The following is a 12525-nucleotide window of genomic DNA, read 5'->3' as shown; positions in this document are numbered from 1 at the left end:
GTGGAGGACCAACTCTACTGCCTCTGGTGCCCCACCCTTCCCCAGTTCTGGGAAAGGGACCACTCCTTTAGGAGGAAAATCTCCCTGGACCAAATCCCCACTGGGGGATCTTTGGGTGAATCCCCACCATCCATGGGGGTTCCCTAGGTGATCCCTGCCACCCATGGGAGTGTCCCTGGGTGTCTCCCCACTATTCACAGAGGGGTCCAAGGGAATTTCCCCACCATCTATAGGGGCAGCCCCCTGAAACATCACACCCATGAGGACAGTTTTCAGGTTCACTGGACCCTGCTGACTCTCATTAAAATGTGGCTCCAGGAGAAAGGAGGTTCCCCACCTGGGGCAAGTTCCTAATGAATCTGATGATGGAAGGAAGACAAGGGAAATGGCAGGTTGGGGGAAAGAGTTTTATTGCTCACAGCTCAGTCTCTTGCCTGGCGTTTTCTGCCCCCTCCCACTTGGTTCCACAGCAAGCCCCCAAACCCCCATACCTGCTGCCACAGCACACGCTCTCTTCCCCTGCTGCCCCTTCCAGGAGGAACTCCATAGGTGGGTCCCTGGTGACTGGCAGGTACCAGACCAATTATGTACGAGAAAGAGGGGAGGAGAGAATGGCCAGTTTTCTTTCACCCCTTGCTCTGCAGCGGCTCTGCCATGGCCCATTGATATGGGAACATGTCCTCATTTGCACACCACTATCAAAGCCAGATGGGAAAATCTGGGTGAAAACTTTCATTTACCCCACAGAAACCATTGCAAGAATTGAAAAAGTTGTATTTGATAAATCTCATGGCTGCATTTCATTTGTCACAAGTCCAAACTCACAACCAATAGTAAGTAGGAGTTGAATCCTGAAAGGGTGGTGAAATTTGAACTTGTGGTGAAAAAAACTGAACTCAATATCTGATGCAAAAAAAATGATGAATTTCTCATCTGCCTACAAAGGATAGCTGTAATGCACAGTGTCCCCGAACAAAGCCAGAACTGATCTTACATAGTGTTTTGGGAAGTCTACCATTCAGGGATTGTCAGTATTTCAAAATTCAGATCATCCAGCGATTGACAGACTCCAGCTTTGTTAGCTGGTCACTGTTGTGAGACAGCAGAGGATTGCCTACCTTTCAGAAACCTGGTCCTGGTAGTGAGGCACTTTCTGATAGGTTGTCTTGAAGCCTGGAACCGTCAATAACTGGCTGACTTTAAGAAGCTTGGGGCAGTCATTAATTTACTAACTTTCAGAAACATAGATACTGGAGTGAAGCTTTTGTTGACTGGCTCATTTTCTGAATCAAAGCCCCTGGAGTGAGGCTGTTGCTGAATGACTGATTTTCAGAGCCTGTGGACTGATGAGAAGTTATCTCCAAATGATGGGTGCTTGTTCATGACTTGTAACTTGAGCCAAAAATCACGTTTCTTGTCTTGAATATGGGAAATAAGCACTTTCACTTTCAAGTCACTTCTTTTGGTCTTCCCTCAGCTAAACCTGCTGGAGATACCATAGGGATTGTCCAGGTCTTTTATTTGAGTTGGTAGGATTTTCAGGTAGTGTTACCATTTAAGTGATCTAAGTGCCAATTATCTTGGTGGAAAATTAGCTCTAATATTTTTGTAATTGATTACCGAAAGATGAATACAAGATATTTAAGATATCCTAGCAAAGTCAATATAGGATGCAGGACAAAAATCATTAAATATGTTCTGTATATATAGGACGCCTGGCAAGCTATCAATAAGGTATTTACCGCGTTTTACACATGAAAAGACTGAGGCTCGGTGGGATTAGGTTTCTTGTACAGGGCCCTGCAGTCCGAAACAGGTCAAGCAGAGATCTGCATGGTAAAAATCCTGGATCCTCTGGGACCCTATAAACTCCTAACGCCCATGCTCTGTGCCCGGCTGCACGCTCTCACTAAGCTGAGGTTGGCTAGGAATCCACTGGATGTTTGAAGGGAGGATGCGCTGTTGACTAGCAGGGAGTGAGGAAATAGCACCGAGACAGGCTAAGCGAGCCTGGGATCAAGAAGATGCTCCGGTCGCGGCGATGCTCCGGGACCGAGCTGCAAAAGAAGGATTTGCTGGGAGCGCAAGGCGGCTGAGAGGGGCGGGGCGAGCTAGCTCCCGCCCCTGGCCGCGTCCTTGTGCGTGGCTCGGGGCGCCGCAGAGAGCCCCACTCCACGATGCGGAGCCTGAGGACGGGGCAGAGCGGCGGCGTGGTAGCCCGCCCCCTGCGGACCCGAGCTCCAAACGTGCTGCCCGACCGCCTAGCGGCTTAAGGAGGGCCCCACCCTACGGCCGTGCGCCCGCCCCCCAACCCAGCCCCTCCCGACGCCCCCTTCCGAGCTCCTTGCGCCGCTCCGACTCCGCCCCCGCCCCAACGTGCCCCCGCGCGCCGCGCCCCCCGCCCACCCGGCACGCCCAGCCGCCCAGCCGCCCCGCCTGGCCGCAGCGGGCCTGCAGCTGGCCGGCGGGCCTGAGCGACCCTAGCAGCGGCGCTGTCCTCCTCCTCCGCCCGCCGCCATGGATGTGTACCCCCCGCACCGGCTGGGGCTGCCCCGCGCGCGGTTCCCTGGCGGCCCGGGCCGTGGGTCGCCCTCCGTCAGGTACGCGGGGCCGAAGCCGTAGAGGGGCGGCTGGGCCCGGGGTTACGGGTTGTTGGGGTCCCGCGACGCCTTTCGCCCCAGGGCGTGGTCCGACATGGCTTCCTTGCGGATGGTTTTTCCCTAAACGGCTCCCTGAGGCACGTTTCCCCAGGAACAGTGCTCTGTGTAGAGGCTCTCTCAATGGCTCCTTTATAGACAGCCCCACAACGGCTTCCCCGTGAAGACCCCCTACTGTGACATCCTCACCCCCATGATACGTTTCCCCCTGGAAAGATTCCGCTATAAAGAACTTCCACCGTGGCTTTTCTATGGATAACTCACTTGCCTCTTCCTCATTATGCTTATCCCAGAAATGGCTATCTATAGAGACCCCCACACACAATAGCCCCCTGTAAAGAACCCTCAAATGAATGTCCCTAGAAACGGCTTACCTATAATGCCCCACTACAGTAGGTCTCTAGAGCCTTTCCCCTTGACAGCGGCTTCCCTAAAGAGTACCCCTCCTCCCGCCCCCTACATTACACACACTGACAGCATCTCTCTCTTGCGCGTTTCCCCACCTCCTCCCGCCCCAGCTTCGCGTCGCTCCTTTACTCCGCAATGGGGAGCTCACTGGGGGGCAGTGGAGGTCATTAGGGACGCGGGAGAGAAAACTTACAGGATGGATAGGGAAAAGAGGCCCACCCCATGCCCTCGAAAGCGGCGCACCCCAACCCCCTGAGCCTAGAGACAGAGCCCCCCCCCCCGGGTGCCTCGGTATGGGAAACTGATATTGGGGAGGGTCACCGCCCCTTTTCGACTTGGGAAGATCCGTATCTGGTTTCTGTTCCCTGTGCCTTTGGGGCTGACCTTGATAGTCTGGGCATTGTTTGTGATTGTTATCGGGCCGCCACCGGAGTGTGGAGGTTGCAGTGTTGGAGGGGTTGCAGCAGAGACCGTTGAGAGAGAGAAAAATGGGCCCTGGTACTGCTAAACTGTTATTATACCAGAAGAGGGGGTTTTTGTTTGCTGTTTCTTTATTCTAGCCACTTGGCAAAGCAAGTATGGTATTGTTCCCTTGAAAGGAGGCTGTCAACTTGTATGTTAAAACGGCTTTTCCTATATCTTTGTTAATGGCACTTAGGACATTGTGTTTTAGCTTTTTGCTTGCTAATGTATTTTTTTGTTTTTTGTTTTTTTTTTTAACTAGACCAAATTCTTGAAGAACTAGATCTTAGAATTCTGTTCCTCTCTCAACTCCTTGGCATTCCTTCCCCCGCCCCAGCAACTAATGCATGTTTGTTGGATAAATAAAGGATGGGAGGAGGTGAGGCTAGATATCCTTGGTTGCATTTGGAAGTCCTAATTTGCTTTTAAACTGGCAGGTGCTATTGTTTGAACTCCTGCTTTGCCCTTCAATGAATTCCTTGTAGGCTTTACAGTTCCAAGTGTTTAGCTGCTTATGGTAACCATCTCCAGGCTGTCCTAACGTTTCAAGCCACCAGTTTCCCAGAAAGTATTTGAACTTTGTATAGAATAGAAACTGCACAAAATATTCTAGAACTTCGAGCAGCCATCCATTAAATCCAAGCTCTTTGTAGACTTGGGGTTCATCCCAGATCATCTTGAGCTTTGGAAACTTGGGTCTTTGAGATTTTTAGGGAAAAAAATGAACTTGCCAGTAAAATCCATGTCTAAAATTACTGCTGCCTTCCTTGTTTCTAGTAGCGTGACAGTGTGCAATTGTTTTCTGTTTTAAGTAGTGTTTCTACGTTAAAAAGATGAATGTTGGCTAACTTTACTAATCATAAATTCTGACTCTTCTGTCAAGTGATTTGAGTCAAATTTGATAGTTTTCAGACAAGGAGTAGTGCAGTGCAGGGACCCCAAGGCCTGGCTGCTCTTTATCTTCCGTTAAAGAAATTTAGTGCAGGTTCCCCTCCTTTTCTCATCTCTACATATCTGAACTTGCTTTTCTTGCCCATTCACGCCTTTCCCAGACTTTTGACATTGAACTTTTCTAGCAAGTTTTGGCTCAGCACTTCCAGTCACCCATATTTGGCTTCTATGCTGCAGTCTGACTCCTGAGTGATGAAAGAGGCAGGCCTAACTGGTGAAGTTACATTCCTGAAGACCCATAGATAGTACTTTGCAAGTGTGTGATTCTCTTCCCATAGTGGAGTTCATTTTCACAGATAGGAAATAGAGATCAGGAGTTAAAATACTGTTGCTTTGAACTGGAAGCTTATTTTGAAGGATGTGGTGGTAGTCATCAGTGCTGTCCATCAAGGATTTTTGGTTTCTTCTTTCTGGTCATGTGGTACAGTCATATTTGCCTGCCATTTTTAAAGTTGGGAATAACCTTGTGAGTTGCTTTTGGTCAGTAAAATGTGTGTAGGAATGATGTGTATCCTTTCAGGGTAAAAGCTTCTGGTGTGTAATTTTCTCTTTTTATTTCCCGGGGTGTGGGTGAAACAATAACATTTCCAGAGTTATCTAGCCTGGCTTTAGTGCATTTGCATATCCTCAGGGGTGGAGAGAAGTTCATCTTCATGTCAGTAGGTAATTTACCTGGGCAACCGGGGGTGTGTCTGAACCTGAGAACTTAAAGGGAGGGGCTGGCTGGCTTGCTGGCTTGCTTCTTCAGGAGCAGAGGAGAGAGCCAGCTCTGGACTGCAGTTTGTAAGCAATAAACGAGTTTTAAACTTTATTACTCCCTTTGACTGATTTCGGTTTTTAGAGGTGTATTGCCCCGGAATTTCCTCTCCCCATACTTACACCGGGTTATGATAACTCATGGTGCTATGACTCATGGGGCTCTAGATGATGGCTAAATCCATTAGTCTGGGATCAACCCAGATAACCTATGTTTGACAGAATGAGCAAGAAGTAAACCTGTCTTGTTTTAAGCCACTGAGATTTTGGATTTATTACCAAGAGTTGTATTAAGGAACCAGTGGAAATAGCTTAAATATGCTTTCTTACTTAAAAATCTTTTCCTGCAGAGAGATCTGCTTCTACTCAGGAGTTATTTATCAGTTAAATATCACTGCCTCTTTATACAAATAATCCAGCATACACTCTGCTGAGTGTTGTGGATTCAGGCAAATAAGGTAGGTTCCTGCCCTCAGAGAGCCCCTCTGTATGTGGAAAGTCACAAAAACAGTAAAAATTATAATACAGAGGGAAGAGAAGTAAGTAACTAAGGAAGAAATAGGGCTAAAGGAATAATAATAAGGGGAAGGCAAGTAAGTTGATTTGGGGCTCACCTGTTGGAAGAGTGGAGTTACCATTTACTGATATTAGGAATACTGGAATAAGAGCAGGTTTGTGGAGAAAATTTGGAGTTGCCAATAGATATCCAAGTGGAGATGTTCATTTGTGGTTGGGTATATTAATCTGGAGTTCGGAGAGAGATTGAACTGGAGATACCACCCATACACTGATGACTCCCAGGTTTTTATTTAAACTATGAGACTAGGTAGCAATCGAAGGACTAATGTAGATACAGAAGAGGACCAATATCAAAGCCCTATGGTATCCCATGTGAAAAAGACAGTGTAGTAATGTCTTTCAAATTCTGAGGGAAGATGATTTCCCACCTCTGAGATAGAAGAATCAAGGACAGTCATGGAAGGGCAAGTGATGAGTACTGTTGATAGGCTGATGAGGACTAAGAATAGACCATTAGATTTGGTACTGTGGAGGTCATTGGTGGCCCTAACAAGAACAGGTTTTTTAGTGCAGTGGATTCAAGAGAAAATAGGAGAGCACTTGAAAATGCTGAGTAGAGATAGTTATAATCATGTTGTTGCAGAGATTTTTATAAGGGAGAGCAGAGTAATAAGGCTGTGGCTGGAAGAGTGTGAAGTGTTTGAGGTCTTTTTGTTTTTAGGTGGGTGGATATATAACCTGTTTGAAGTTGATGGGAATTATGGAGTACAGATTAAAACAAGAGAAGGGACAGTTGCAGGTATGAAGTCTTTTGAGTAGGTGAAAGGGCATGGGATCTGGCCATAAATATGGATTATAAATGGGTATATTGGCCTCATCTTGGGTAGGTGTTTGGGCAGTTTATCTGTGGCAATTATATGGACCCAAATACTGGTGTGTTGCTAAATGGGAGAAAGTGGAAGTTCTTTTCTGATTATTCACTTAAATAAGAAGGAAGGTCTGCAGCAAAAAATGAAGAAGGGTGGGGAAGGTGTTGGTAGTTGAGGAGAAAGAAGATTCATCAAGGAGAATGGAGAAAAATAAGTGGAATGAGGAAATGTTTGAGGTGTGCTAAGCAGCACCAAGTGCCCATGTAGTATTTGTTGTCATAAATTTAAGTTATGGCAGTTACAGTTACAACCAGTTAGCATAGTTGTATGCTTTTCCTGTAGCTCTGTTGAGCTGCTTGGTTGTGGGCACTGCCAAAGGTCATGGCTTAGGTAAACAGAGGACCTTACTGGAAGATAGGAATAAAGGAGCTGAGAGGTAAGGAAAGGGAAGGATTATCTCACTGCATATTGAGATTGTTATGAGTTAAGGTTGGAGTTGTAACAGCAAAAGAGACAGTGATCCAGAAGCTAAAATCTTTAGGGAGTGTGGAAGACTGAGTGACCTAGAGGTACAGAGATGTCTGTAACAAGGAGGAATAGTGGGTGGTTATTGTTTGAGGGTATGAAGAAATCATCCAAAATGAAATTAAATATCTCAAAACCAAAGAACATGAGTTTCCAGCTTAAAGGACTCTCCAAGAATCCAGCACAATTAATTTAAAAATATCCATGTTAAGGCACAGCATCATGAAATTTTTGAGAACTATAAGACAAAAGAATATCTACAGATCACATAGATTGGGTCAGAAATCATAGGATTGTAGCCAGACTGGAAATGAGAAGATAATGGAACAACCATTTCCTTCTGAAGGAAAATGGATTCCCACCCAGAATTCTGTATCCAACCAAACTCTCAAGCAGGCGTGAAGGAAAAATAAAGGCATTTCACACATACAAGATCTCAAAGCTTGACCTTCCATGTACTCTTTATTAAAAGCCACTGGAGGATGTGCTGTAACAGAAAAGTCTGATTAAGGGGCTCCTTTACTAGGGCTCCTCTATATCATGTACCGGTGGGATTCTTCCTTGTTCAGAGACTCATGAGGAAGGATGTCCTTTGTTGCTTCTGGCAATTACCAAAGGGCTGGGACCATTTTTTATTGCCATGTCCCACATTTCTTGCCCCAGTGCTTAGATCAGTGTCTGGCACATAGCATTTGCTAAATATGAACTGCTGTTGTTAGCTGTTATGAAACATTGTTTGCATTAATTAATTATTAAATGAATAGAGAATAAGTACAGGGTAAGCTGTGAACTGTGTTAGATTTCATGGGTGTTCAGAGAATGAAGAATCACAGTTGTGAGCTAGATGGTAAGAAGGTAGTTCAGGATAGTGATGTTCAGTAAAGTCTCACAGGAGCTGGTTATCTCATCAGTGATGTTTATTGGCCAAATGCCAAAACCCATGGTTCTCTTTTGGATTTACAGATCTACAGAAGTAGTAATTACTTTTGTAGTGCAGATGGTCCCTGCCTTATATGTAAAGTTAAAACGCAAAGCCAGACTATAACTTTGTATATCTGAAAATGTGAAGTTTCACCTCCAGTGTACTTGCTTAGATGCTGGCCAGAAAGGCTTGGTGTGGTGTAGAAGCAAAAAAAGTTTTGCTTAGTAGACTGTATGGCTCTATTTCTGGGCCAGGATAAAGGTCTAAGTATCTGTCTTTTCCCTTGTATATGGAATGACCATGTACTGAGTACTCTTACAGTGAGCACTGTGGCATTAATAGTGCACAATATCTTGACAGTGTTTCCTAGCTCTTGGGCTCTTCTGTGATGCTTTAATTTTTGGAGAGGGGGAAATGAATTACACACCTCAATTTATTTGATGTTTTTTGCCTTGAAATTTAGAAAAAGAGAGTCTACAACTTGTGTATTTAATTAAAACTGTTAGCTGTGATTTTGAGCCTTGGGTTGAGGTAAAGTCAGCCATTTGGCATGCTTTTTGTTTTTCACATCTTCTTTTGAAATAATATTAGGGTTGGAAATACGGCACAGAGTATATGTGTGCATATATATAGCCTTCACCCAGCTTCTTCTAAAATTAATATCTTACACAACCATGGTGCAGTTATCAAAACTAAGAAACTAATATTGGCACAATACATTATTTAGTTAACTTTTGTTTCCTTAGAAAATTTTTGTTTACTTGGAGTTTAGTACTCCATACTTTATTTGGATTTCTTGTTTTACACTAATGTTGTTCTTCTATTCCAGTATCTAATCCAGAATTCCACATTGCATTTAGATTTGACATGCTTTTAGTAGTCAAAGAAGTGAGGGAAAGTAATTGTGGATGCTTTCTGAATAAAGACTTGTGAAACTCACTTTACAAAAAGTAGATTGTTTGAAGAAGTTCTCAAAGAAAGCTGGAGAAAAGAAACAAAATAGAAAACAAGATGTTAACATAGAATATAGTGACTAGACTTCCAGATAATATTTTCCATTTGTGGTAAATTGTATTTTCCAAAGTTCTTAAATTTAGTTTGTACAATGTCTTAAATACTCCAGTTTTAAAATATGTGTAGACATGGATTGCAGTTGGGATTTTTAACCATTTTAGATAAGGTGGCCTATCAGCTACTAACTGCATTTGACAGCTGGTATATGACACTTAACAATAATAACTTCACTTTGGGGTTTATTTTCTTTTACAAAAGATGTCTGCCTAGAGAAGATCGGAGACTGATGAGAATTAGGCTTGGGGTGGATTAATGATTGTGCATTGAGTCCCCTATACAGAATTTTATTGTTGTTAACAACCATTTGATCAATAAATATGAGAGATGCCCTCTCAAAAAAAAAAAAACAACGATGTCTGCCTAGATGGAAGGGTAGGCTAGTCTTGGTATAAGATCATAAGCGAACCAGGCCTCTTCTGTGTCTGTATTTTGCTATCCTTAGCAAGTGGATTCCATTTTCTCCATAGCTTCACGGTTACAGAATGGCTGCAGGAACTCTATCATGTCTGCCAGGCAAGAAGGAAAAGGAAAGGGACAGCTCTCCTAGCTGAGTCAATCTCTTCCCTTCAGGGAGCTTCCCCAGAAACTTCCACTTGATGGCATCTGCATGTCTCATTGGTCAGCTGTAGAAGCAAAGGAGCTGGGCCTATTGCTCCCTCAAATAAAATTGGTGTACTATTTAGTAAAAAGGAGAGAGTGGTTATGGATTAGATAATGTTTCTATAAAAATAGTCCATATACTAGAAAGTTCAAGTAATAACATACCTTAAAGCTCTGATTATTTTTTTAAGTGTACTATTTCTGTGAGAATAGATAAATGGATCAAATAAAAATAAAAAAATGGATCCAGATATATATGGCAATTTAGTATATGCTAAAAGTGGCATTCCATATCAGAGGATTAAAAGGATATGGTCTTGGGACAATCACTTACACTTTGGGGGAGAAAAGCAATTAGATTCTTGCTTTATGAGAGTAAATTCCAGAGGAGTAAAGAGCTAAATGTTTAACACGCATGTATAATTAAAATGAAATAATTGGTGTTTTACTGTTTTTTAAAATAATAGTTGGGAAGACACAAAAGGAAGACATAAAACCCCTAAGTTTAAAGATAAAGATAGATTTACTTACATAAAACTTTGAAACTCCTGTATGAAAAAGATGCCATAAACAAACTCTGTAAGTTTGAAGGCAGTACTTGTAAATGGCCAAAACACAACTTTTAAAATATGATAGAATGTATAAATTTTTAAGAGAAAAAAATCCCAAGGGACTGAATAGAAAATGGGCAAAGAGCATGACTATGCATTCATTGAAAATGAAATACAGATGATCAGTAAACATTTGACAATCTGCCTAGTAATGAAGGAAAATATAAATTTAACAATAAAAATTCTAACCATTAGGTTAACATTAGTTGAACATGGCTTAGAAAGTTGTGTGGAAACAGGTACTCTGGTATATGATAGGTAAATGTTTTAAGAAAACAATTTGGCAAGATCTGTCATCATTTTAAATGCAGATATCTTTTACCCTGGCAGTTCCACATTTAGGTCTCTACCTTGCAGAAACTTTTGCACTTGTGTCAAAGATGGATGTATAAGGTTGCTCACTGAAGCATTGTTTGCTATTGCAAAAATAATAAAAATTCTGAATGTTAATCATAGTGGCTGGTTAAATAAAAACAAAAGAATATAGTGCAACAGTTTAAAAAATGAGGTTGAGTCCTGTATACTAACTTGGAAAGATTTTAAGGTATAATGTTAAGTGAAAACATGTTGCAGAGCACTTACATATCTCATGATTAGAACTTTATTGAACCCTTCCCCCTTCCAAAAAAACCCTTAAAGTATATATTACTGAGAGATTCACACCACATTGTTTACAGCAGTTTTCTATAATGAGGCAAATAAGATTGGTATGGGGATTCACTTTGTAAAATATTCAGAACAAAGTATAAAGAAAATAAAAATATGTTCATGTTTTGTTTAATTTTTAAAATCAGAAGATTAGCATAAATTATGGAGGAAAATGGGCAGAAATAACATTCTTAATTTTTTTTCTTTATTTTAGGGAACCAGAATACTGAAATACAAACAAGCAAGAAAATATACCTGGCTGTGTATACAGTAATTGTATACGATTAAAATTATAATTTATATGTAATCACTAATTACATGTAAAATGGAAGATGGGAAGAATGTAGAGATGACTGCCTAGAATTCAAAAATACTGTATCTGTGGCTAACTTTTTTATCAGGAAACCAGTGAGGTATAGCAGAAAGGAAGAGTTCAGAGTCAGGGTATCTGGTCACTCAGTTTCTGGTGCAGTTAATCTTTACTCAGCCTTGTAATCTTGGACAAACTGCTTCTGTTCAGGTCTTAATTTCTTCATCCTATCATTCTTTCATGTCCAGATTCTGAGTCTGAATCCAAGGAAAGTAAAAAATACACTGTACATGTAGCATATTTGACATAAACTGCATTATTGGGTCTGCTGAGTCTGCAGGTATTCTAAAGGAGGAACTTTGTAAAGTTGTTGAGTGACCACAGGCAGGATGTGCTAGCTGTGCTCAGGCAGACCTAGAAGCTATAGGGAAGCACTATTGCTGGGCTTGGTACATGTTTGAAAATATCTATTAGGGAAGAAAATAAAGATTGGATGGATATACAGTAAATTCATTGGTGACCTCTTGGGATGAATAACAGTGAAGACTTTAGTTTTATGTAATATTCCTTTTTTATTCATTAAAAAAATAAAATTCATATTTTACATTCATAATTAAAAAGGCACTAATGAAGATAAAAGCAAGTTTGCCAAAATGCTAATAGTTGTTAATTCTGGGTGTTAGGAATACGGGTGATTGTGGTTTTCTAATTATACTTACCAGATTTTTTTTTAATAGGTAAATATTTCAGTTAGTGACAAGTTTAATGCTTCAGTGACAAATGAAAGGCTATGTTCTGGTTAAAAATTAAATTAAGGGAAGGGAGTGGGGGAATGGGTGAAATAGATAAAGGGAGAAGAATTAGTGAGCATATTTGCTATCTTGATCTAGGCAATGGTTACATGAGTGTATACACACATCAAAATTCATCAAGCTGTACACTGAGATTTGTGCATTTTATTGTATGGACCTCAATATAAAAATTCTTTAAAAAAGCTAAATTTGGGAAGCAAGAAAATTTACAAAGGGAAAAAGGAATGAATTTACTTTTACCCATTTGACAAAATAAGAGCTCCTACTAATTTAGGATAATTGTTTTACTCTGGGAAGAGGAAGATCTTCCTGCGTTTTATGTGCTTCCATTTATTTGGCCAAGATACTTGTGGAAAAGAAACTCTGCTCCTGTTCTCAAGACAACCACTAAACTTGTCTTG

General features: G+C 41.7%; 1 protein-coding gene across 3 annotated transcripts in view; it reads left to right on the top strand.

Moving 5' to 3' along the window:
* Window positions 1–2392: 2392 nt before the first annotated feature.
* Window positions 2393–12525, top strand: part of DNAAF9 (dynein axonemal assembly factor 9) — a 156225-nt gene continuing 146092 nt past the window's right edge. For 2 of the 3 annotated variants that reach the window (XM_073236851.1, XM_073236850.1), the window contains exon 1: window positions 2393–2600. In XM_073236851.1, the coding sequence (XP_073092952.1) occupies window positions 2518–2600 (83 nt within the window). In that variant the 5' untranslated portion in view covers window positions 2393–2517. The remainder of the gene's footprint in view (window positions 2601–12525) is intronic. The other variant, XM_073236852.1, reaches the window with a different exon arrangement.

Source organism: Manis javanica, chromosome 5 (assembly GCF_040802235.1).
Source record: "Manis javanica isolate MJ-LG chromosome 5, MJ_LKY, whole genome shotgun sequence".
NCBI lineage: Eukaryota > Metazoa > Chordata > Mammalia > Pholidota > Manidae > Manis > Manis javanica.
The sequence above is the reverse complement of the archived record's forward strand: the minus strand, read 5'-3'. Positions and strand labels throughout refer to the sequence as shown.